At 39.7% G+C, this 26,469-nt stretch overlaps 1 protein-coding gene across 1 annotated transcript in view; it reads left to right on the forward strand.

The window, feature by feature from the left end:
* The window catches only part of LOC108234144 (nuclear factor of activated T-cells, cytoplasmic 1), a 71,950-nt gene that overhangs the window by 27,160 nt on the left and 18,321 nt on the right, over positions 1-26,469 (forward strand). Inside the window, exons 7-9 of the mRNA XM_017413097.3 lie at positions 8,036-8,091; positions 10,926-11,058; positions 19,679-20,341. Of these exons, the coding sequence (XP_017268586.1) occupies positions 8,036-8,091; positions 10,926-11,058; positions 19,679-20,341 (852 nt within the window). The remainder of the gene's footprint in view (positions 1-8,035; positions 8,092-10,925; positions 11,059-19,678; positions 20,342-26,469) is intronic.

A 26,469-nucleotide genomic window follows, 5' to 3' on the forward strand; every position in this document is an offset into this window, starting at 1 on the left:
ACAAAACCTAAGGAGCAACAGACGGATTTGGGGAGACTCCGTCCAGTTTTTTCCAAATATAACAGGGAGTTAAAATTATCTAAATTGTGTCTGAGGAGGATCACAGACAGTTCAAAAGCCTATTAGCACAAATGGGACGACCATAAATTATAAATACATGCGCTTGTTTAATAACTTTCATTTGCAGGTTTTTATATATATATATATATATATATATATATATATGCTAACACTTTAAATGAATGCTACAACATTTGAAGAAATTGTCCATTACCAGTTTGTGGTTAACTAAAGAGAATGGAGACATTCAAAGCATTTTTATTTGTTTTTGTTCTTTGTTTTTATTTTTGAAAAATGACAGAAGTCACTTATGATAACGATAGGAGATTATTTAAAGTGACAGAGGGGACTGATATTGAATTTAGAAATTTTATTTTTGTTGATAACAAAAAAAAAACAAACAAAAAGCCCTACTTATCTTCAGAAAAATCTACAGGATGTCTGTTTAGCTATCTTTAATCAGCTGTCAGGAAAAGCTGACTATTCTTTGCCTCAAGACTTTAGATAATAAGTCTTGCTGCTTGTGTGGGTTCACATCAGTTCAGGTAGTCCTATAGCATGGCTCAAAATGCATTTAGACTACCAAACATTTGTGTACACAAGGAATTGTTTTCAATTTGTGCACTGACAGCATTTACACTTGTATTTAACTCTATACGAATGCAGTCAATTCACCCATGATGGATGTTAGTGCCACAACTGAACAGGGACTTAGTGAAGGAAATGCATGCCATTTTTTTGTTTGTCTGCTTTAAGATTCCCTTTCTCACTGTTGTTTTTAAATGTTTCTTTGGCCCCCTACCCATGCCCACCCCACCTGAGACATCCCCAGTATCAAATGAGCAGAGCTCATCCCTTTTGCCACTGTGGGAAACCTTAATGCGCCTTAAAAAAATAATTACTTCTACTTTTTAAATGTCACGTCCATCCCCACTGCTCCACTTCGTGACCCACAGGATAACTGATGCAAACTCCGAACATCCACTGCACTGCTGTGTGTTCGCTGTTGTGTATGTGAGTACCCACTTTAGCTACTAGCCCGCGGGCCTGTTTGTGTTGTTCAGTAGGAAGTGTTTTCTGTGAGTCATCCACAAAGGATTCCCCGTAGAGGAGCGAAACGGAAAAGACCAGATCCCCAGATCTTAGAAATAAATAGATGGAAGAAAAAAGGCAAAGAAAGGCTGTTCTTCCTTAGAAAAGCTGCTTGTGTTCGTGTGAACTGTAATGTTGAGCTAATATCCTGCGCTAATGTTAAATCTGTTTAATCGCTGAATGCCAAGTGTAGAATCAATTCCTGCTCCCAGCAAAATATTGTGTTTACTCATGTTACTTTTATGGAAAGTTCTTATCTCACCATCAGATTAATCAATATTACTGTTTTTAATAGCTATTCAGTTTATTACAGACCTCATAAGGAGAAGGGATCAGGTGAATCAGACTGGAGCAAGATCACATATTTGTTTCTGCTGCAGTGTAAGCTAGTATTTTTTATCTGGCCTCTTCTTTTTTATGTCTGGGAAGAATATCTTTTTCAGAGCCACAGAACTGGCATTTATCATACTTTCCATCTCCATTAGCATTGTTGTGCTTGATTCCATTTTTATGTTATTTCTATTATGTGTGTGTGTGTCGTGTGCCAGTCTTTTTAGTTTGCCCAAACCTCTCTTTTGGCAAAGGTGTAGGAAGACATACCTGGCACACCTATTGCAGTGTGTGTTCTGGCTTGCCCTGCTTTCCGTGGACGGAATGAGTGCTGGAGGCAGGGAAAATGGAGAGACAGACAGACAAACAGAGGGGGAGAGATGGGGAAAGCCTACACTCTGACTCAGGGGGGAGGAGGTGAGGGAATTCCCTGATGAGCAAGATGGCTTTTGCATCTGGTTGGATTGGAGGGTTGCCTGGGCCACACGGCCCAGTCTGCAGCAGGGAGAAGTCTGGTCTTCTCCACATCTTCTTTATAATGAAGAGCTAAGGAATAATCTGTAACATACAGGCAACATAACCCAGTAAAACAAACTTTGGGTTGTCTTCTCAGCAAAGAAGAAATCTCAGCATCCGGTTGAAACATTAGGATTTTAAAACAAGTGCATTATACAGTATCATTTAAATTGTTCAAGTTTATTCAAAGACTGCTAATACCTGGCAAAACACTTCCACCTTGGAAAACAAACATCATACAAATTAGCTGAGGTTTGTTTAGACAGTCCTTTTGGGGTTTTGCTAGAATAACCTTCATTATCTTAGCTCACAAGATAAAAATGTGTTAAATTAAAGTTTAATTAAGATGGCATGCTGCTTTATAGCTGTTTGGGAGCTTAACTTCTAATTCCCCCTCACCAGCACAATTGTAAAATAGTACTACTGCAAATTTAAGGGTTTAATCTGTTTAAAAATAAATGTGACTGCTTCCTTAAAGCAACAGTTTAAATTTTGTGGAAAGATAATGAACAATTAATACCTTATCTGTTGTGACCTGTTTAACTTGGAGGAACAGAGTTTAATTCTGACCAGATTAGTGTAGGTGTGTAGATGGATAGCTGCCTTCTCAAAGCAACTCCAGTTCTAAAACGTTTTATAGCAGTTTTTGTGAGTGCTGTTTTATAAACCATTACCTTACCATCAGATTTCCATTAATTTCCACAGAATTCCATGCTTATTCTGGTAGTGCAAATAACAACAGCAGCAGCTAGCTGTCGTACTTCCAGTGCAACCTGGAGGCACTTCCAGGAGGAATGCTGTACTATTTCTGATGGAATAACTGTGTGGTGCAAAACAACCATCTGTTTAAAGGTTTATAAAGGAGTGTTTGCCTGAACTGCTTTCATTTTTTTTAGATTGGAGTTGTTCTAAAAAGGCAGCAATCCACTTTGATCTCAGCTTTGATCAGATTAGCCATTAGCTTGTGAATTTGTCCAGAATTAAACTCTAGTTCTCCAAACTGAGGCTGTTTGAAAAGCTATCTTTCGCAGATAAGACAGTAATTGTTCATAATCCTTCCACAGAACCCCACTTCAAAACATTTGAACCAGTCGTTTACTTATAGATTTCTTTTTACAGCTTCAATCTTTCACCAACTGTGGGTTGGTGTAAAAACTAAAAAGCAAACAGCTTTATTATTTTTGATGCAAAAGAAATCTTAGCAGGAAGATGCCTAAATTTTCTTGTTGTGTTCACCTTTTCTTCAAATTTGTCTGAACATGTTATAGCCAGAAAATCCCTTTTAATCTGCCAGGGACAATTATTCATCTGGGGCAGGTCTTAAACTTGAAACTTTTGTTATCATAAGAATAGTGTTATATTTTAATGGAACCTGGCTCATATTTGGCTACAAGTTGTCAAAAAGACCTAGCTAAAATACAAAAAAATACATTCATTTTCACCATGTGGTCAGTCTGAATGTTTGTTAGAAAAGATCTTGCTCTGACCCTTGTGAGGCGGTAAAATACCATGTAACACACGCATTTAACACCAGCATATCTTATATCTTCAGAATGAAATGCTGTAACACTGAGGTTGAAACACTGGGTGATCCTCCAGCCATCATTTTTAGTCTTTAGACCATCTTTGCCACACAGCTGGGCTGGATGAAAAAGGATGAAATTCAACTCCTCTGACCACCATCCCTCTCAGCTCCAAGGTCAAACCAACTCACACCTTCCTTGTTATACATCAAAAATAAGTCTCTTCCTACATATAAACTTATCATAAATCTACTGTCAGGTCATAATTTCTACTGAAGCTTCTTGATCTGAAGCAGATTTCTGCAGTTTCACCGGTTTACAGATTGGCAGAAACCAGGTGCTTCCGTGGTTGTCAGTCATAAGGAAATCCCTTTGGACTCTTTGGCGTTTCTCTTCCTTGGGCACAAAGGTGAATGCCTTGAGAATGTGTGTAAAATTACTGAAGCATTTTTATTCAAGGCAGTAGCGATAGCAGAAAGGTAATAAAATGGAAAATAACCTTGAGATATGTAAACAGGAAAGAGGGAAAAATGCTCCTTAAAATCATCTCTGGAAAAGACACGTGCCTGCAAAATACATCTGGGTTGTTTCACAAGACAGCCTCCCCAATTAAGCATGTGATTCACATTTTCCATTTGCAAAAATCATGAACTTTTTGGTCAGCGAAAGCTGTTGTGCTCAAGTTGTGCCTTTCAGAAGGTAATTTCACTTCTGGCTGTCAGTTTATAAAAAAGAAAAGAAAAAAAAAGGAGAAGAAGAAGAATGGAGTCAAAAACCAGAAGTTCATTATAGGGTCAAATATTTCACAGCTGCTGAGAGTTCTAGAGCAGGAGCTGAGGCTCGTGTCGAAAATTTGTATTTGAACTATTGCGATCTTTAACTTATTTAAACCAGGTGGAGCACGTAGTTTGTGCCTTTTGATCGTTAACCAAGCTTTAGTTAATAAAAGCATAACCAATAAGGAGATTTGTTTTTGTGAGCATTACTATGACAACAGAGGTGTTGCCAGGCTGTCACCAGGTGCACACAAAGACGATGACTCGTAGAAGCCTCACCCCACAGCGGGTCTAACTGCTTGAAGAATGAGTGAGTTGTCCTGGCTGTGTCTGGTGTTAGTTTTTGTGAATCTAATTTACACAAGTGAGTCATTTAGAGCAATACGACTGGTGGTTTACTTTTGAAGAGAAAGTCTAAAAGCAAGCCAGTGTGTCCATTTATTTCTCTTTTAAATTAAAGCTGCAGCTGTACCGCTCATTGTTTTGTGCCTCCCCCCCTACTTATAGTTTAAGTTGAAGGCCAGAACAAAGGTAAAGGATATTGTGGTTTCGTGTTTGCATGTGTCTGCATTTGTTTGTGTGCATTGCTCGTGGGTGGAGGTTGGTTTTGAAGGAGGAGGCGCTGTCGGGAACAGAAACATTTTGCAGATGTTGCAGGGAAGGAGAGAATGGAAAGTCTTGTGGTTATCAGTCGTACGACACTCTCTGACACTGTGCCACGAGTGGCCCTATTCCAATACAAACTCGGTTTTTAAGATTTTTAGTTCAAACATGCATTAAAAATAATAGATAAAAATAAACAAAAATAAAAAAAAAAACTATCCTGGAACAAAGTGATTTACAGGTACGAATGGGGAGAGAAAAGAAAAGTTTGAAAAACATGTTTACTAGTGGAGCTCAGGGTTGATGTCGTAGTTTAAGGTTTCCCTCTTGGAGTATCTCCCAGAGCGTGGGCGGGTGAGATTCCCTGTTGGTTCATTGAGACGTAACATGAGGAATGCTCATCTCTGTCTGTCTCTGTCTCTCTCCCTTGTTTTGACCTTCTCCCTGCCTCTAATTGCCCTTCCCTACTCCTTTCAGCTTTGCAGCAGTGCACGTGCCTTGTTCGTTTACGCATCTCAATCACCTGCCACATGCATATTATTGTGACTCGTAGAGTTTCTGCAGGCACAACCCTGCTACTGCTCCCCAGTCATTTTGTTCATCAGCAAGGCACACTTCTCCATATGTAACTCTTTATGTCCCCAAGTTCAAATAGAAACCTTGTGTCTGATCTCCTCTCTGTCTGGTTTTGTCTTCTGCTATGTTTAATATGGCCAATTTGGAAAGATATATCTACTGAGGTCCACTCCTGCATAATAAAGCTGACCACCCGCCCCCACTCACCAATATCCATTCAAGCATGACTGGAATCTTTTGCTGTTTCTCTCACCGCATGATGTGAAAAACACAATTCGTTTCTGAAATAAATAAATAAATAAATAAAAAATCTACCAGAGCTGCTGAACATTTCATATCAGTAGAGTTTGGAAACTAACGTGGGTCATTTTATCTGATGGCTTCCTGCCTTTAGTTGAAAGCACAACATTTAGTGTTGCTGTTTTCATTCTGAAAGCTGCTGATTTTGTTCACTAACATATAGTAGCAGCAACACGCTAACCACCCAGTTACCTCACATGGTGTGCCACTGACACAAGCTGCAGTGTGTCACTTCTATTTCTGACATATATAATGAGTCATGGTTCTGAAAAAAAGGAGAAATAAAAAGAACTGTGCCTGTGGTCGATGCTGATTGCCGTAGCAGAAACCAGAGCGTCTGTGCTTAAAAAGGTGCGGCATAAAATCACAAAGAAAACGCAAAGAATGTGAGCTGAGCTTCTGCAGGCTTCCTACAGCTGCAGTAGCTCACACGGCAGGAAGAGAAACCTCTTTACCTCAACAGGATGGAAACAAGAAGAAAGAGGAGGGGGAAAATAACTGTTACCTTTTATTTTTCAATTGGAAAAAAATATCCATATTCTAATCAAGGATTATATGACTCAACTTTTACTCAATTGAATAGACATAGATATTAATATCCCTGTCTCACTTTTGTGTATTAAGACATGTGGCTGTAAGAAACTAACAGTTTTAACACAATGCTGATACTCTTCACATCTGATCCCACTGTGGGTCATGAAACATCAGGTCAGGGGTCTTGAGATGCTCTCCAAAAGTGATTGTTTATAGACTTTTTTTTACCTTATCTGACAAAAAAATAAATAAATAAATAAAAAAATAAAACCTATACAACATACTTTACCAGTTGTTGAGGCTTTGTGTTGTTATTATGCCCTTTTTTAAGTGTCTTGTTAGTAATATTTGTACACTTCAATCAGCAGCTGTGATGATTCCAAGTCTTTGTTACTGTTATTTATTTTTGGCTGAAACCTAAACCATTTGGGAGCCACTTCTCTGGCATAAGACAGGTTGCTATAGAATTACTGGTCATGTTGAAAAAATCTGTTGCACCAAGGTAGCAACTTTGGAATGTTACATGCATATACACTATAACAATAAAAATGATGTAGTTGTGACAAACAAAAATGTTACACAATCTCATGCTAGGTTATTCTAACATTCTGCTTGCACTGCAATGGTATTATGGCCTATCTTTTATGCTTTATTGCGGCGTTAACCCTGCTAGTTTTCTGTGTACATCTTGTTAGAGCTGTGTATTCCTTTGTGTTTTTGGCATATGTTCCACATAAATAGGGCATTAGTCACACAGTAATGTACACAGCATTGTTAGAGTACATATGGCATTATAAGAATACCAACAACATCTACATAGCATTTTTCTAAAACAGTTGTGTACTGTTCTTGATTGTATGATGTGCACCAATTTAAGACCAGCATTTTCTACTTGTTGTTTTACTTGTTATTTATTCTGCAAATATAAACGTGGAAGAAAACAATGTGCAAGTTACAATCATGGTTTGGATTGCACTTGAAGAGGAGGGGAACAGAAGACAAATTGTCAGATTAAGTAGAGCAACAGAGAGCGCTAGCAAAAAGAAGATCATGGCTAGATGCTAACAGAAGATTATAGTTCTAGCATTGCCACATGAAAGAATTTTGACAAAAAGATGCTAATGAACGCCACAGATAGGCTGCAGCAAAGTTAAACGTGAGAACAAAATGCAATGCCAACAAAAACAAAATGGTTAGGCCAAAATAATGTAACATACGCTATGTTTACACCAAAGTACATTGTAACTTTCTCACTCTTCAAACCTGTACACATTCAATAAAGATAACAAGGATGTATCATTGACATGATATGTCTGTCATAAGATGGAACATCTTACAAAATACAACAAATTTCTTTACGTTTTGACATGTATATACAATAAAGAATTTCAAAATACGATACGTGCATGGCAACAAACAAAACAAGACTTCTTGAAGCATGAAAATGTCACTAAATAAGTTTTAATGAATTTGAAGAGGTAGATCCTCATATTTGTGATGTTAAAATCAACAGTTTTAAATTTTGCTAAACAAAAAGCAAATCACAGTTATTAACCTTCTAATTGACTCAACAATTGTAGCGCAACATTGAACAAAATGCCTCACCAAGACATACATTTTTCTTCTTTGTCTGTCATCTTTAGATTTCCTCTACACTTTTTAATAATGAAAAAATGCATTTTAAAAAGTCATACTAAATGTTGTATTTTATTATTGTATCAACAGATGGGCACCATCTGTGGGAGACAGAAGCCAAAGTTGACAAGGATTCCGTCAAATCTGTAAGTGCACATCAGCATGGTTTTATTTAAAATGCTCCTGTCTTTTCAGTCCTTCTTTCCCCTGAGATATTCTTCTTTCTTCTGTCTCCTCCTCATCTGTCCCACATAATGATGTAACCCTTGCTGAAGCATTACAAACTGAAACACAAGCAATGCTGATTAGCCGATGCAATCCTGAATGGAATTTTCACCAAATCTCTGTACCCCCATGAAGGAAAAAAAAAAAACAAAAAAAAAACCATATGCTGTCATATAGTTGCAAGGAAACAAAGTCATCAACAGACACACACATACTCACGCCACAGCCATCCCATCATAGCCAGACGATTAGTTCACAGTAAAGTGTTGTGGTGAATTGGGGCCTAAACACCTCATTTGTGCAGGACTTGGGCAGCCAAGAGTGGCTCACACCCCTGACTCTACCTGCTGCTTTTCATAAAGGCTATAATGAGAAAATAAACCAGTGCACTCATTTTACTGACGCACAGTCACACATTCGGATTGTGTTAATATAAAAACGACCAAAGGGGAATCGTCAACCAAGGGGAATGAAGCAAAACGCTATTCTTCGTATCACAGAAAGCTTCTTGTGCTCTGGAATTAATTAAGATTTCATCGAGGTTCGTTGAGTCTAAAAACTTGTTTTCTTGGGCGTGATGTCAGTATGTTTTGAACTGCTGATGCCTTTCATCAGGGGTGTCACATCCTCCCTCTGTCATTGTAAACTAACTAAGGGAGTTTGTACTGGCAAAGACTCTAAAATAACACACGTGAATTCAAGTGCTGCTGCTTGAAGACTTTTTTTGTGTGTTTTTGCCCCCTTTGTGTGCATGTGTTAGTTTGTCTGCCATGTTAGCAAAATATTTCAAGAAACACTGGACTCATTTTATTGAAACTCTCAAAAAGTATTTATTTGACAATCATCTACAACTAATTATTATTTGGTGACAACCCAATAAAAGATGCCCACCACAGCTAAGCAATCTTGGCAAACACAAAAGTTAATGTAAAGTTTTAAAAACTTTACATTAACTACTGGAATCAGTGCTGACTGTCTGTTAGGAAAATATTTCTTGAACCACTGAGGAAAATTTAATTAAACTTTCTGAAAGTAATCACTGAATGAACGTTTACCACTGATTTGCCTTTTGTAGTCAACCCAATTCACGATAGCTGCCACAGCCGACTGAACTTAGAAAACACAAAAATGGCTTTAACTCACCCAATTGTACAGTTATTGAGATAAAATTTGGTGTGGTAGTTGCTGAGCATCATCTCCAACACATATTGTCCATAGGTCCATGACTTTACAGAAGTCCAATTCAAGATGACTTCCACAGTAAACTGACTTTAGCCAACACATAAATGACTATAACTTGGTTAATATTTCATATATTTAGCTAAAATTCGGTGCAGCTGAGTCATCCTCAGCACATATTCTGAGCACAAACAAATTTTGCAAAATCCAACAATAATGCATGAGATTGCGGATAACATCATTTACAAGGTTTTACCAAAGTGGCTTTAACTCTGTCCCTACTTATCATGAGATGAATTTTAGTTTAAAACTGGTGGCATGTTGCAGGTGATATGGATTCCTTTAAGGAATGCAGAGCCTTTAACTTAGTCATGTTGAATTTCCTTAGGTAAACAATGTGGTTTCATCAGAAGGGTTCATATGAACTTAATTGTTTTGAAAAATTGTGGGGCTTTATTGGAGTCTGAGATGCTGGAAAATAGGTGGGTGTGCAAGGTGAAGGCAAAAGTGATAAACACAAGTACTACAGTGTTCTTACTTGTTGTCAGTAACAGACAGCAAGGAGCACTGGCCTTCTTCTTATGTCAGTTCCAACCAGACTACTTTAAAGTGCTCCAGTCTGCCTGCCTGACTGTGTTTTTATTGCCGTCCGGAGAGTGCTAACGTTGGTTGTTTGGGATTGAGGAGGAAGGCTGCACGCATTTACCACACTCAATCAGCCACCTGCATGTTTTCCTTGTCATCATTTGGAAGGCAGGCTGGGGCTGAGCTCACCTTCACCCTCTCTCCCCTCCAGCCTTCCTCCATGCACAGCAACGACAGAGGAAAACCTGCTTCCTGTCAAAATCCAAAAAAGATTAAAAAACAAAAAGTCTGGCCTGTGCAGACCCACATGAGAGTGACAGCCATCCCAGGAATTAGACACCATCCCCCTGACAAATTTCTCCACATTTCCTCCATCAGAGTTAAAGCCGTCAGGAGTTCACATCCGTCCAGACATGTCGTGGTCTAGCGGGGAAGAGGGGGTGGGGAATACGACCCCTCTTACAGAGGCGAACGGCTGTGCAAACAAATAAGCCCGCCTGTCTTCTCCTGTGCTGCGCAGGAAAAATATAAAAAAAATCAAAAGCCCCAGGGTTTTTGTCAGAGACAAACACGGGCAGTACACCAGCCTCGTGGGTCCTACTACTGCCTCTACACAATCCAGACGTGCTCATTTAGACCAGCTCCCAGTCCAGCCGCTTGGAAACAGTATCCTAAATACAGGCCAGCTGTAAAATAAACATAGCTGTTGATTAACCTCTAAACCTCCCGGGCTTGGAGTGTATTATACTGTAAACTCATTCCATACCACCAATGTAAAACTTTACTTTAGACCCCATACAAATGAAACAAAATCCTCACGCTGAATGCCACAAAAATAATTAAAAATCTGTTCGCTGACAGGTTGCAGAACTTGTGCAACATGAAATCAAATGAATAAACGAAAACTGACTCAGACATTAATTTCTGTTTGTATTCGGCAGGTGTTCTGTCACCTAAAAATTAAATATCTTCTTGTATCTTTATCCTTTAGGGTACACTTGTTGTGGAGATCCCACCCTACAGGAATCAGAGAATATCCAGCTCCGTGCAGGTTAACTTCTACGTCTGCAATGGCAAGAGGAAGAGAAGCCAGTACCAACGCTTCACCTACCTGCCTCCTAATGGTAAACCACAACCCTGATGTTCCTGCTGCCAGAGAACACATGTAGAGTCTAGGGCTTTACATATCAGGACATAGTAATAAATAATCTGGTCTTTCCGAGGTTCTACAATTATTTAAATCTAACTTCAAGTGTACAAAAAACACAACATATTCCAACATGTGTTTTGAGGTTCCACCACAGCATTTGAAACAAGTTGAGGTCTGGATTTTTGCTAGACCATTGCAACAATCATTCTGTTGTATATTTGCTGCTGTGTTTCATATCATTGTCCTTTTTCATGACTTAGTTTGGTTCAAGCTTCAGTACTGGACAGATGGTCTCATATTTGACTCAAGCATCCTTTGGTCTACAGAGGAGTTCATAGTCTGTCAATGTTCCAATCCTCAACTACAATCGTGAGATGTGGATCATGACTGAAATAACAAGATCCTGTGCACAAACAAATTCAATTAACTTCCTCTGTAGCGTGGCCAGGCTCAGCCTTGGAGATAGGGTGTTGAGCTTCATCATCTGGGAGAGCTCGAAGTAGAGCCACTGCTCCTCCACTTAGAAAGAAGTTAGATGAGGTGGTTCAGGCATCTGATTAGAATGCCTTCTGAGCACCCCCCTTTGAAGGTTTTTCAGGGATATTCCATTGCAAAAAGACCCCTGGGCAGACCCATAACTTGCTGGAGGCATTACGTATCCTCTCTGGCCTGGGAACACCTTGGGATCCCTCAGGAGGAGCTGGAGAGTGTTGTTGAGGAAAGGATGTCTGGGTTTCCCTTGTGAACACTTTGTCTCTGTAACCCAACTACAGATAAGTGGAAGAAAACAGATGAATGAAAAGATGGAATCTGTTTTTGTACACTTCAGATTAAATTTGGATTTTTTTCAAAACCTGGTAAAGATCAAATTTTCATTATGTCTTTATGTGTAAAACAGAACTGAAAGAGAGTATATTTTCCTTTTCCCATGACGGTATTCTTTTCTAAAGCAGCACACTTTGCACTCTTCTTTCAGAGTATTTCTTTCACTTTTAACATCCATTCAATGCATACTGCATGACCTTAGCTGTCAACATGCCATATGAAATTTGTATCCATTTTTGGTGGATATTTTGGCACCTCTTGACTGTAACTTATGAGCAAGAGCAGAAGAAGAGACGGTTGTTTATTCTTTCGTAAAACTGGATTCCTCAGCCATGAGGTGTTATTGCTGAGTGACAGATCCTCCAAGCACCGTCAGTGTAGACAAGTCAATCTCGAAGGGACCTCACTTTCACACCCTGCCTAACACAATACCTCCATGGTGTCCAAACACCCTAAAGAACTAAGAAATACACATGAATATACACACACAAACACCCGACCAGCTAGTGCTTTGTCTTGCCATTCATGTTGCAACCTGAGAAGCCAGGATTACTTCTCTCTGCACTTATCATGTGCCTCGGGTGTCACTGTTTAGCAATTGCCTTCATTTTGGAATTTAAAAAATGAACTGAAAAGTTCAACTTTGAAACTGCAGTATGAGTAATTTGCTTTCCTCACTAGAGACAGGTGGAATATCACAGCAGTGATTGGTATCAGTTTTTCCCTGTTTTCTGAAAAACTTCAATTCAAATCAGCAGAACAATACATCACATTCATGGTATTTTTCAAGAACAATACTTCTAAATTTAGTTGTTGGCTCAGATTTATTTGTGCTCTGATACCCACACATTTCTCCACCCTCATACCAGTTTAGAACTTCCATCCTGCACCCACATCATGATAACCAGTGGAATCCATTAGATCAAAACAACAGTATCTTGTTTTCATTGATCAGTGCTTAATGGGTCTCGGGCCTCTGGGACAGCATGCAGTTGTTTTAAGTCTACAGCTGCTAATAAGATGTGACATTTACATTATCAGCAGAGGTATGTCTAACCACAGGAGATAAGTGATCAGGATTTTGGATCAGGCTCCTAGAATAAATAGAACATGGCCCTATTTAGAAACTGGGTGATGGACAAGTGCACTGTGGGTAAAAAGAGGAGTCTTAAAGAGAGAAATGGTGGCCATATATGGCTTATCCATTTCATAAGCTGTACATCAACACTGACAGAGGCAGAGAGAAAGATATGAAGCTTCTTGGCGGAGCATCTCTAAGTCATTTGGCTGAACAAAAACACAGCTCTAATTAAAAGATGACTTGTTGTGTTCTGCCTTTTGCTGCCAAGTAAACCGCAAGCACAGCGTGGACCACACAAGCGGGGCTGGTGTCTTCTCAAAGATGCACAATTAACTCACAAGTGTTACAGCCAAACAAACAGAGAATCACAACTTTTATTTGGAGATTTACAACTCTTTTGAAGTCACTTGTAACACCACACAGCAATGCACATTTGTAAAAACCAATGAAAGGTAAAAGGGCAATAATGCTTTTGCACGTCTTATGAACCACAGGACAGATTTTAATTAAATCTTCATAAAATAATCATTGGAAAGACATCTACAACTAATCTGACTGTTTAGAGTCAGACTAATTTAAAATTTCTGCCACAGCAAAGCAACCTTAGCAAACATAAAAATGGCTGCAAATCATTCAGTTGTACAGTTAACAAGCTGGATGTCGATGTGGTAGTAGCAATGTGTCATCCACAACTCATACTTTGAGCACTCCACATTGTGTGACAGCTTTGGTTAAAACTTTGGCAATAACTGTTAGAGTCAGCCCTGTTTGTCTATTAGCAAAACATCTCATGAACCACTGGATGAATTTTAATTAAACTCTAAGGAAATAATTATTTTATATACCTCCACAACTGATTAATTTTTGGAGTCAGCAAGATTCAAGATGGAAACAACCAAGCGGAGCGACATTAGTGAACACAAAAATAGCTATAATTCAATCAATTTTATAGATACTGAGCTAAAATTTGCTTTGGTCGTAACTAAGAGGTATCCTCCAAACATACACCAAGTATTAATACAGCTCACAAGATCTCAAAATATTGCATGAGCCTGCACAAAATGTAAAACTGACATGAAAGGCAGCGGGCTATATGAATCCTTTCATGAAATGCTAGGCTTTTAGTTATATATAGTCAGTTCTATATAATTTAGAGATTTGATAGGCTCATTTACCTTTGCAGTGTTGAATTATCACAACTATAATAAGGAAAAAAAATTAACTCTTTTTTTTCAGTAAAATACTAAGCTCTGCTTGTTGATTTTACAGAATGGTGTATAAAGGTTGCTGTATACCCAACATAAACAGATCTGTTGTAGTGCCAATGAGTGTAATAGTTTCACAGTTTCCTTACAGCAACACAGAAAGAGGAAATCCTAGTGAAGCTGTTTGTTTGTAAGGGTTTCAGTGTGTGTGTGTGTGTGTGTCAACAATGAGTAAAACGACAACTGCTGTGGCCATGTACTCAGTGTGGGGTAGGAAGAAGGACACCCAGACACTCACACACACACCCTTGTCAACACTTTTTTTTACTCACTCGTATGAAAAGTCTCTTCTGGCCCGTCAGCCCACTTCAAGCACATTTGTGGTCAGTGACGTTGGTTACAGAGAACATTTCTTTCACACTCTGTTGTCTGCTCATCTATAAAAAGGCAAACCCAAGGCTTAAAATAGCCGGATTTGTTTGAAACAGCGGAAGGACGAAGCAAACACTCTCTGGGACACAGATGCTGAAAACCACCTTTATTTTCCATTCAGGTCATGTGATCACCTTGTTATTCTTTCACACTAATGAAAAACATTATCAGTGGCCACTGTTGCTGAACACCGGTGATTCCCTTTACACAGTTGGTAAAAAAATAAAAATAAAAATCTGCGTTCAGCCAGACATATTTCAATACATTGCTTTGTTTAAGTCATGCAAGCAGATTTTATAGCCTCTCAGCCTCACCCAACCTCCTATGGGAACTGTAAAATATTATTATAAGAAGCAGCCAATATGGAAAATAGAGTTGTCTCACTTATACTGGCTGACAGTCACAGATAAACTTTAGTGATTAGTACAAAGGGTTCTGTGGAACTGTTAAAATAAATGCATGGTAATGCAAAAACAGGATTTACATAATTATCAAACATCAGCTTAAAAAAATGAAACAATTTACTGGCACATTATAGGCTATTAGAGTATAGTAACATGGACATTGATATAAAATGCACCCTCATTTGGCTAGCCATTAGCCTAGCCTGAAAGAAGATACTGCCCTTCACATCAGACTCCGTACTCTGACTGATGTCAACGCTGATAAGGTACGAACAAATAATATCCATTTGACAAAACTTCAAAAATGAACAGACTATCCCTTTAAAACCACTTCAATTTCCAATATTTCAGCTACAAAACCCATGTTACACAAAACTGATGATAGTGATAAAGTTAATAAAGATGTCTTTGAAAGAATCACTTAGAAATTTAGAAAATTAATAATTTGTTTTTAGACAGACTAGGCTAGCCATTATTAGTTAGCTAATACAGTCCAAATGCACCCACTTCCAAAGCAGATTTATTTAGTCTTAAAACAACTACAGTTTTCAACATTTCATAACAGTTCATGCAAATGCTATTTCATAAACCTTTACTACACCACCAGTTTTGTGCCTAATGGTTATTCCAGCAGAAATGATACTCCTGTTGGAAGTGCAACCAAGCTGCATCAGAAGTATTAAGGTTAGCTCCTGCTGCTGCTGCTTTTCACTCTTGCAAAAAAATAAATAAGTACAAAATCTATGTAAATACCTTGGTAATGCAAAGTTGAAGGAAATATACAATTTAATAAATAGCCTATGCATTAACCACTATCATCATGAGCAATTCTCTTTGATCTCTTTGTTGCTGATTATGGACTAGTTGTTAATGAGCTAATTCTGTCAGAAGTAAGTTGTTGTTCATCTTGAAGGCTATAAAGAAAGGGTAAAATAATAACTAAATCTTCCTTCAAAATGGCTGAACTTTCACTTTAAGGCAGTGCAGTCCAAATTTTGCTTTACAGGAAGAAAAGAGTAATGACTCAATAAATCAAAAGGACATTTCGAAGTCATGATATGCAATCAGCAGCTTTTGTGGCTGGGTTCTAAAAATTTTACCATGATGTTAGGATGTTTTGTCTGTTTCCCGATGTGAGCCTTGCTTTACCAAGCTCTCCAAACAAGAAACAGTTTTCATAAACCACATTAAACAACAAACTTTCCACCCCCCCAAAAAATGCCGATAATGACCAAAGCTGGGGTGAGGAGCTTCTCGGAACCTCTCTGTTTTTACAGGCTGTTTGGAGATTCCTCTGGCATATCATGTTGTATTCCTACGGGTGCCCACCCCTCCCTCATTGAAATGGTTTGTGGTTGGATCTGGACAGAAGAGAACCAGAAACATTTTCTGTGACACATACAGGAAAAGTTAATGACCTACACATTGTTCTTTGTCAGTAGGTTTTTGCACTGTCATGGTTTTCTGAAATCTGGACAATGACATAGATGTTTTAGTCATGTCTGCAGATTTGGGTTCTGTCAGGCATTATACTCAAACTCACAGTTTGCTGTGTGACCAGATTGCCTGCTCAGTGGGACATGATGCACCAGGTACCTTTGAGTTAATGAACCACCACCTGCTTCATGCCATTAAAACAAAACGAGTTCATCATTTAATTTTTATTGGCTGCTGCTGAAGGCGAAGTATTTTTGCCTGTGTCCCTGTATGTGAATATGTGTTTGTTTGTCTGTCTATTAACAAAATAGCTCATGAACCACAGGACAGATTTCAATGAAACTCTCTCAAAGTAATCACTGGATGTACAGCTACAACTGATTATCCTTTGGTGTCAGTCCAATTCAAGATGGATGACTCAGCTAATCAGTCTTTTCAAACACAAAAAATGGCTATTATCTAGTCAGTTTTATAGATATTGATCTAAAGTTTCATCTGTTATAAAATGAGGGTCACCCCCAATTTATTCTCTAAGCACTACCTGATGCCATAATATCTATTTTTAAATCATTGCAATTAGCTATTGGAGTCAACTCTGTCTGTCTGTTAGCAAAATATCTCATCAGCCAATGGACAAATTTGAATGAAAGCTTCAGAAAGTAACCACTGGATGTGTATCTACTACTTAATAACCTTTGAAATCAACCCACATCAAAATTATTGCCACAATTAATCAACTTTAGCCAATACTAAACCACACACAGTAAAATCTACAAATATTGAGCTAAAGTTTGATGTGGTTGTAGTTGAGAGTCATTCTTAACACATACTACTGTATACTCTGAGCATGAACAGATTACGCAAGAGCTCACAATATAACTCTATCCCTTTTCATCATAAGATGATATTAGTTTAAAACTCTGGCATGTAAGGTAGTGTGCAATATGCATCCATTCAAGAAATGATAAGCCTTACATTTTGACTATCTAATGTTTTGTCTTGACACTGAGAAAGAAATCAGAACATTTTTCGTTCTTCCTTACAGATGGACAAAATTACTATTTCCTTTAGAAATCATTTACAGACAATCAAATTAACAGATTCATACTCATCCATCTTATCTGTGTCTCCTTCCCTGTAATAGAACAAACAATTGCTTTGTAAAATAACTCAGTAATGCCAGATTTGCTTTATACGAGCAGTTCACACACAATGTGGGACAGAGGCTGATGAATCAAACTGGAGAGGACACTTCTGTTTGTGTCTGTGGGGAAAAACAGAAAAAAAATGTTTATATCTTTGAAGAAAAGATATTAAAGTGATTCAATTTTTATTTTCCCGAGGTTTCTTAGTCAGGAAATGGGCTAGAAAGTAGCAATAACAGTATGAGTCAGACAAGTTGGTTGTTTTTGTCAGGTTGTTTTTTTCTCGTATAGACTCCAAATGACAGGAAGAGCTGAAACTTGTAAATATCCTTTGCTCAATTTAGACATGCTTCAACTTTAACTTCAGATTTGTGCTACTGATTTGAAAATAAGATATGTTTATATTTCCCTCACCCCCCTACCCTTGCTTTGACTAGTCACTATTAGCTTGTAACTTTGGTCTGAGCAGGGCCACCGTCAAAGCAGATTTCTGCTATATTAAAGCAACTCTATTTCTCTGACCTGAGGTTGCTCAATTGATGGATAACAATCCAGTGGCTAAGTTGAGGCTAAATCAACACATTTTTCAAATATCCACCCCTCTGACAACCCTAACCTTGCTCCTTGGCACTCTGCTGCCCGTTCAAGCTAAAGAGAAGGCAGAAAAGAGGAAGATGGTCACAGAGGGAAGTAACTGTGGATGTAGTGTGACCACGTGACTTACTTGTTATTCCCCAGGCTTTGTAGAGGAGGCCTGGGTATCATGGGACCCACCTTACGATGCTCCCACACACACCAAGCCCAGTCCCTGGGCTTTTAAAGCGGGCATGGTTGACGTAAATGTGCTCCCTGCTGCGTTATCACTGCAACACAGCTCAACACCCCGGAGGCTACAGGTGCGATTAATGTCTTTTCAAATAAAAAAAAAGAAAAACACTATGTCCTTAACACACTGAGGTTTCATTTGCACTTGCAGCTCCTACTACCACTCAGAATGAAACAGTTTAGACAGGCATCTTTTTCATTTTGACAACTGTTTGCTTTTGTGTAAATGTCACGTGAAGCAAGTTTGGCCAAAAACTTTTATTGGTTGGCATCAACACTCACCACACCCATTAATGCTGTTTAACAGTTTGTATGAATAGAAACAGTATGTCCATTGTGACTCCAAAGACTTTGTTGTGCTTCAGGGTATCTTAACACTGGCCTATTAGTTTTGTGCTGGCACAGTGTGTGCATACATACTCATATAATAACTCAACAGAGACCTTGTTTATATGGATCTCTCCTCACCTCTTAGCCCAGTATGCACCTCTGTGTACCACCCTACCTACTTTTCCTGACAATGTCGAGAAGGTATGTGATACCTGTCAGTCATACCTGGTCAGGAAGCAACGCAGACAGTGTGCGCGTTGGATGAGAAATTCGAAGAGAGAAGGCAGGATGATAGAGTGGGGTCACAGCACTCTCCTGCATTAGCTGAGGTCTCAAGCTCCTGAAACCACAAGCTCAGCTCTGCAGCCTCTTAAGCAGCTCAGGCAGTCTAATCAAAATCAAATCATCTCCTTTTCCTCACTCCCCTCCTATCTTTTGGTCCCGAGAGAATCAATTACTTCTCGAGTGTGGAGGAAACCTGGGGGTCCTGAGCTCCTCGAGCAGCAGCAGCAGCAGCAGCCATCCAGTGCTTTAAAGTAGTTTTATTGGATATCAGAGTTAGAGGAGAGTCCAAAGAAAATAGGTCTTACTCATTATTAGAGCCAGCTGTGGCTTTCCACACTGATGACTCATTCAGTTTTCTTTCCCCTCAGTTCTTTTTTGTTTTTCATGGTGTGGTAAAGATGGGTGGTGGTGGAGGGTCTCCGTTAGTGAATTCAGCCAAGTTTATACTGAGCCAATATCGACTGGTTATTGTTTGTTTGGACTATGAAGGGTACAGAAGCCACAACTGTTCCTGCTCTCCGCCTTACTCACACATTCCTTGTGCCACGTGGCTTAGTTGCATGATTTTTTTTTAATATCTCAAAGTTTCTTTCTGTTTTTTTTGTTTTGTTTTTTTTTTCCTCAGTGCCGATTATAAAGACCGAACCCAATGATGAGTATGATTCTCTGGGACCTGTTGGGCTGTCCATGCATTCAAAGCCCTTTTATGGCCAACCCAGGCTCACTCCCATCATGCCGGTTACTGAACCAGACAGCTGCCTGGTTGGTGGCTACCCTCCCTGCCCGCCTCTACATGCTGCCATGCCACCATCGTCTCCCAGTTCCAGCCCTACCCTGCACGATCTGTCACCTGTGGCATATAGCAAGTGCCTCCCCAACAGCCCCACCCACACGGCACCACCAGGCACTGTGGTCCACCCCATTCAGGAGACCGCTTGTTGCCCCAGCCTTGCCCACCCATCGTCTCCAGACCACAGCTCTTCCCTTGGGATGCTCCACTCCCAGGGGAGCCCTAATCATCTCAACAGTCCTGGAAGCCAAGGTTACCACCATTCCATCTATGCTAACAGCAGCTCCTCGTCCTCCCCAGTGTCCCACCCTTCCACTCCTGTTGGCCCTGTAGAGAGTCCGTTTGTTCAGGCCTACAGCCCCAGTCAGGCAGCAGGCAGCTCGGCCCCGGCTGGAGGGAGCCCCCCCACCCTGCTACCTGAAGATGTTAGTCCACCATCAATGGCCATCACTGTCAAGCAAGAGCCCCAGGAACTGGATCAGATGTACCTGGATGATGGTGAGTTAAGATGCAGTTGTACATACTAAAATGTAAACGATTGTATTTAATATTTATTCAAAAATTAAGATGTATTTGGAAGTTTTCATGAAGAACCCCTACCTTGATAGGCTTAAAAATTATAGCCAAAATAAGTAGCAGATTACATTTATTTAAAACCTTCTGCTGATCTGCAAGCCCTGACACACAGAGCCACACCCTGCTGCTCCTCTCAGTATTTCCTGATGGAGCTCTGGCAGCTGATTTGCGTCACATTTGTTTAATTTTAGACCCTGCGGATTTATTTGCTTTTGGTCTGATAGTTGGCCCAGCTTATGTTGGTCCAAGCGGCTGCTTTACTTCAAAATGCTTAAACTGCCTTGATGGGATTTTGAAACAATCTGTCAAAACATCAGAGCACCAAGGTCAGCCGGGGTGCAGCAGAACAAAAACAGTGGCACACGTATAGCGAGCCAAGCTGTTGACACGACGACTAATGAAGGAAGCAAAACAATGGGTAGGGGTTTCCTGAACCAAACCATTTTCCCCCTATAACTCTGGGAGGGATAGCAGGAGGCAGGAGGCAGAGGCTTTGTTTTCCCGTCTTTTCCCCATGGAGTTGACACCATGTGCCTGTCATCATCAGGCGAGACTGTGGGGTCACTGGTCTCCCTCTGGCAATGAAACCAGTCACACCCAAGAAACCATATGGTCGGGTTTATTGTCCATTTCACATTAGGTCTCTTATGTCATCAACCTGTTATCTGTGTTAGCAGAGACTCCACTTGTTGTTATGATATATATTCATGGATCACATCACTGGCATTCTGCCAGTCTGAAAATGTTAAAAATCTGTCTGTATCCCAGCAGAGATGAGGGAAAGACCCCTCTTCAATATACCCAGGGATATCACTCTTCCTGTGCACCTTGTGTTAAGTAAGCTGATGTAGTGTGAATGTGTGTGAATGCTTATGTGTGTGTATGCTTGTGCACATTATACGCTCTTCCCTCAACAGCTCTGGGACTGGAGGGGTGATAGGCATGGGGGAACAGGGGAGTTCTGCTGTGGTACTGTAATTGAGATGAAATTCAGTTGTCAGCATTTCTGTCAGTTTTGATGAGTCCCATTAGTCCTCACTTCATCAACAGACTATACAGAGTCAGGTCTGTTATCAGCTCTGTAAACACATATTTTTCCCCTCTTCCATACCATTTTTTCTAGTATTTTCTTATTTTAAACTCCCAGGGCCTTGGTAATGCTAGATTGTCTAGAACTGCATTGTTTAACAAAACTATTTAGTGTTAAGGAATAGTTTAAATCTTTTAAAAGGGGTTTCTGTAGAAATCTTGTGAATAAAAAAATCTCTTACCTGTTTTAAATAGCTCTTTAGGTAGTACGTGACATGGCTGTGACTGCTGGCAAACAGCATTTGCAAGGGAGTCTTCCGAATTTTGAAACATTTCTGGGTGTTTTAAATTTACTTGTGAGTCACAGAAGCTTGCAATCTTATAACTTAGATTTTGAGCATCTTCAAAAAAACTTGTGCAAATGTCATACTTTTTCATTAAAATTCTATTTTATAAACCTTAACATCACAATCAATTTTACATTATTTGGTAATTTGAGTTGAAATATGACCAAAAGTACTACAGCCACTTTTGGTACAAGCAAAAAGCATTAACATTTTAGGTTAAAAATAAAAAAAAATAATAATGTGAAGCTGATGGCAGTGTGAATTTTTTTTAAAATAAAGTTTACATGAACATCTATAAATATTTTTTGAATTACACCCATTTTAAAATATCAGTAATTTAGCCACCAGCTCATCAGTCCAGTCAGTGCTAAACTCAAACTCCAAACTGAGGTAATTTAAAGAGCTGTCTACAATGACTATTTGTTCATAAGCTGTCCACAGAATCCAACTTTAAAAGAGCTGAACTATTTCTTTTTGATTCTTTCACCTTTATTACACATTGCCATCCCCATTGTTTTGCATTTTGTTACAAATTTAGCAAAGTTTTGTTTGTTTGTTTGTTTTTGTTGTCTTTTTACATCAAGAGTATGAAGTTAAACCAAAAATCCAGGGCAGTGGTAATGCTAGCAAAATGCTGTAACCTGTCTCCTTTACTACTCCATTCACTTCCATCAGTCTGTGGGCCAAATGTATTCAGCCAGTGATTACAGTTGCATTAGGGACGCACAGGAATGCGTATCGATTGAATGAGGACAGGGAGACAGCTCCTTGAAACCCTCATCAGGCTGCTGTTTTGCATCACCTAACGTCTGCGCAGGCATCTGTGGTGAGCTGCTGGAGTCCCGGTAAGTGTGCGGTGGTAACAGCATACTGCAAAGGCATCTGCTGCTCCCAAGCCTGGACCTACACCAAACCCCTTAAATTAACCTTAAGCTAAAATAAATAAGATCGGAAGGCAGCTCACAAGGCTCCCCGCTCACTGTTCACACGCATTACCACCCTATATTAGCGAGTCAGTGCTCCATTAGAGAGGCAAGACAGGAGGATGACCTCACCACAGTAGCGGTGATTTAATGCTAGCCGTTGTAGAATAGCTCCCCTCCTCAGCAATCGAGGGGCCAGCAATTTGGAGTCTGCGGGAGCACACTTGATCTTCCCCAAGAGTGGTGCGCCTCCCACGCTCAAGCACTGAGGCCTCCGGCTCTCATCAGCCAGAGGAAATGTGTCTCCCAGGCCGGGTCCAGATTTTACTCAGCCCCTGAGAAACTCCTCAACATATCTACAGTGAGCTACATTACCACAAGGAGCTGGGTTAGTATGCAGGGAGGTGTAAATCCCCCAGACTGCCATACACTTTCTCCATCGTAAACCCTTAAACTCTTCCCCTTTCTGCTAAAGAAGCAACACATTGCATGAAAATATACTAGTATCTGCAAGAGGTGTTTAGGCAAGAATCTAATTGGGCAATCAGTTTAACTAGAGAGCGCCCACCTTAACTTGTAAAGGCAGCATATAGAGTCTCACCTGCTACAGTCTAATTTCTCAGAGCAAGAGGTACAACCACAGATCAGCATGGCTTAGAGAATGGAAGAAAAAGACAATAAAACAGTCTCTGCAAGAAGAGTTTTTCATGTTGCGTTGTTGACTCATTGTCATAAACATCTTGTGGTTGGGCTCACATTAAACTAAAGTTTTCAGATTTGCCTAATTACTCACAGCTTAGTATTTGTACTTAAAAAGGGGACATGACTTAGAGAAATGGCAGACAATGACATCAGTGTACACCAGTCTGCAGCATTCACGTATGCCTCAAGAACTTTACTAATTAAGTCTAAATATAGGAAATGGTAGCACATTAGTTTGAAAGAGCAGTTCTGATGACATCATAACTGACTCACATGTTCAACTATGTTCTCACACCCACATTAAAACACATATATTCACAGACAATTTTGGGAAATGTACAAGACTTTTTGTGAATCTTTGGTTCTATTTTGGTATTTTATAGTTGATATTGCTAGCTGTTTAAGGCTTATGCTGTGTGTCCTGTCTCATTAGGTGCTATGGTAATGGGTGATATCATGAAACGTAGCTAAATGCAGCAGACAGCAGAGGAACTTTTGCTAATCAGTGAGCTAGATTTCTACCAGCTGCCTCTCTGGGAAACAGAGGGCCCTTATTCACCCTCAAAAAAAGGAAAGCGCAGAGCGCAGCGCAGCCTCTCCTGTTTTCTGACATTTGACATATGTGCTCTGATTGCGTTGTGTTACGGCGTAGATTTGCTTGTGATTGTTTCCTGTTCAATTCAAGGTTGGTGCATTTGAAACCCTGCAAGGGTTGTTTTCTCAAACTGAAAACAGAATTGTCAGAGTTTCTTTTTTTCTCCCTCTTCCTTCTACTCAGCAAAACCAAACTAAAAAAAAAAGGAGTTCTAACTTTCTTGAAAATCTTCGTTGACTTCCGATGCTTCTGAAGGCAACTCAAGGCATTCCTCATGGAAACTTTTACACATCCTGGCATGCTGCCCAGACCCCAGGACTCCACAAAACCCCTAATGATGATTGAGAGCGCGTCCGCATCGTGCTGAAAACATGCTGAGTCGTGAACATTGGAGTGTGCCGCAAGGGTAGATTGAAGAGGGGGCTGCAAGGATGAGGATTTTGGGGTGAAGGGTGTTCATTAGAGTGAGGCTTTAAGTGTGCTGATGGGACTTACTAAAGCACAACTACCCTCTGTGTGTGTGTCTCCCTTTAAGATGGTAGAGTCAGCTAGATGGGATAGCATTGTAAGTGACAGTATGTGCTTTCACAACACTCAACCTCTGAACCCCTAGCCTTTAGGGAGCAGGTCAAGGTCCGGCTAATAGTGCATAGAAAGGGAGGCTGTCTTGTGGTTAAGTGCAAGGCCTAGATTATAGTCTCCTTCTACATGTTGAGATATTGACAGGTACAAGAAAGAGAAAAAAAAATGTGATGGCTTTTTTATTATTTATGACCACAGACAGGATGTGAATATTTTACTGTTGTTGTTATTGCTGCCTTCTCATATTAGGACTCTTCTTTCCTGGCAGCATGTCTCATGGTGATCTATAAGTAAAAGTTTGAGCTTCTTGAAGAAGTTTTATAGTCTTGGGAGAAATTAATAGGTAGGTGCACTCCTGCATTGGCCTTTGAGAGTCGTTGAGTACCAAAGTTATGGATCAACAACTATGCTTCAGGGATCAGCAATAGATTTGATTCAGTTTCCTCTCATTAAGATTAAAAACCCTTACTTCTACTGTGTGAATTGAGCAGCTTTGACTCTTATTGCCCATTATGCAATTCTACAGACTTCACTGAGCACTTAAAAGGATGTCCTCTGTAGTGATCAACTTTGATAGAATATCTGTGTCGTGATCAGTCAGCTTATGAAATTCAAGACATGCAGCATTTGATTTGATTTTCCAAACTTATTAATTGGCGTGATATAGCATGGGAAAAGATTATTATTGGTTCATTAGGATGTGTTGTGTAAACAAAAAACTTTGGAGCCCATAACAGTTCTCAGTTGGGAAACATTCCCATAAAGCAAGTGGTTTGAAGCAATATTCACTTGTAATATAATGTATGAAAGATGCAATAGGAGTGCATTAATGGAACCAAGAGATTACGTTATGTCTTCACTTTGAAGGAGAAATACCTTTACTGCTTAGGGGAAGTCCTCTGAATCACCTTAGCAACAATCTGTTTCATTTTACGTCTCTTTTATCTCTGTCCCAACTGGCCCAACATGAGAGCCTTCACATTTCTGGTTCTGATCACTGCTTATTGTCACACATTACGAAACCAACTTAGTTATTGACTCTATTGCCCCAAATTGCTTCCAGTTTAGCAAATAATTGGATTTAGTGGTTACATATGACGGTGGCACTGAGGTCACTGTGTTTGAGTTTTAACGCTTCATAAAAATCTATTGAGAATATTATTAGTTTTGATAAGCTGAGCAAAATGAATTTTTTTAGAATTAGATTTTTTTATTACAGCAGCAGGGTTATGCATGCGTGTGTGCGTGTGTGTTCGTGTGTGTGCAGCAAAGATGCTGGCAGCTGAGCCAGAAGATCTGGTCTGTTTTCAGCTGCTCCGTCATAATATCCACAGTCACGGTGAAAGAATGTGTCTGCTAAAAACCTGCAGTGAGATTATCTAAACAAATTGGGTTTCTTTTGTGTCTGGGGTCCACACGGGAGCAGATTTAGATGGAAGACTTTGATTCTGATTTTGAATGGGTTTTGCATGGCCAAAAAGCACAAAATATACAAAGGATTGCTACTGTTAAGACGTTTGTCTTACTCTGGTTTGTGTTGAAATAAACAGAGTTCGAACTTTTTATGTTGTGTAATTATTTGACATAAGTGCAAAATGGACTTTAGTGAACTATTAAATCAAACGCAGCATAATAAAGCCACGCAGCACAGTAGATGCTCTCCAGACACATTTGAGTCTATTCATTAAAACTATATTACTTCAGTTCATCATACATAATGTTTGTCTTACAGTTTCTCCTGACGCAGCCGTTTAGAGGCCCGGTTTATGTGGCTCACATTCTGTGGTTCAGGAGACACGCGTTGAAAAGCCACCAAGCCACACAGATCACAGCGGGTCAGGACTCAAACAGGGCCTGTGGCTTGGCTGGGAA

The sequence above is a fragment of the Kryptolebias marmoratus genome, linkage group LG16 (assembly GCF_001649575.2).
Source record: "Kryptolebias marmoratus isolate JLee-2015 linkage group LG16, ASM164957v2, whole genome shotgun sequence".
NCBI classification, from domain to species: domain Eukaryota; kingdom Metazoa; phylum Chordata; class Actinopteri; order Cyprinodontiformes; family Rivulidae; genus Kryptolebias; species Kryptolebias marmoratus.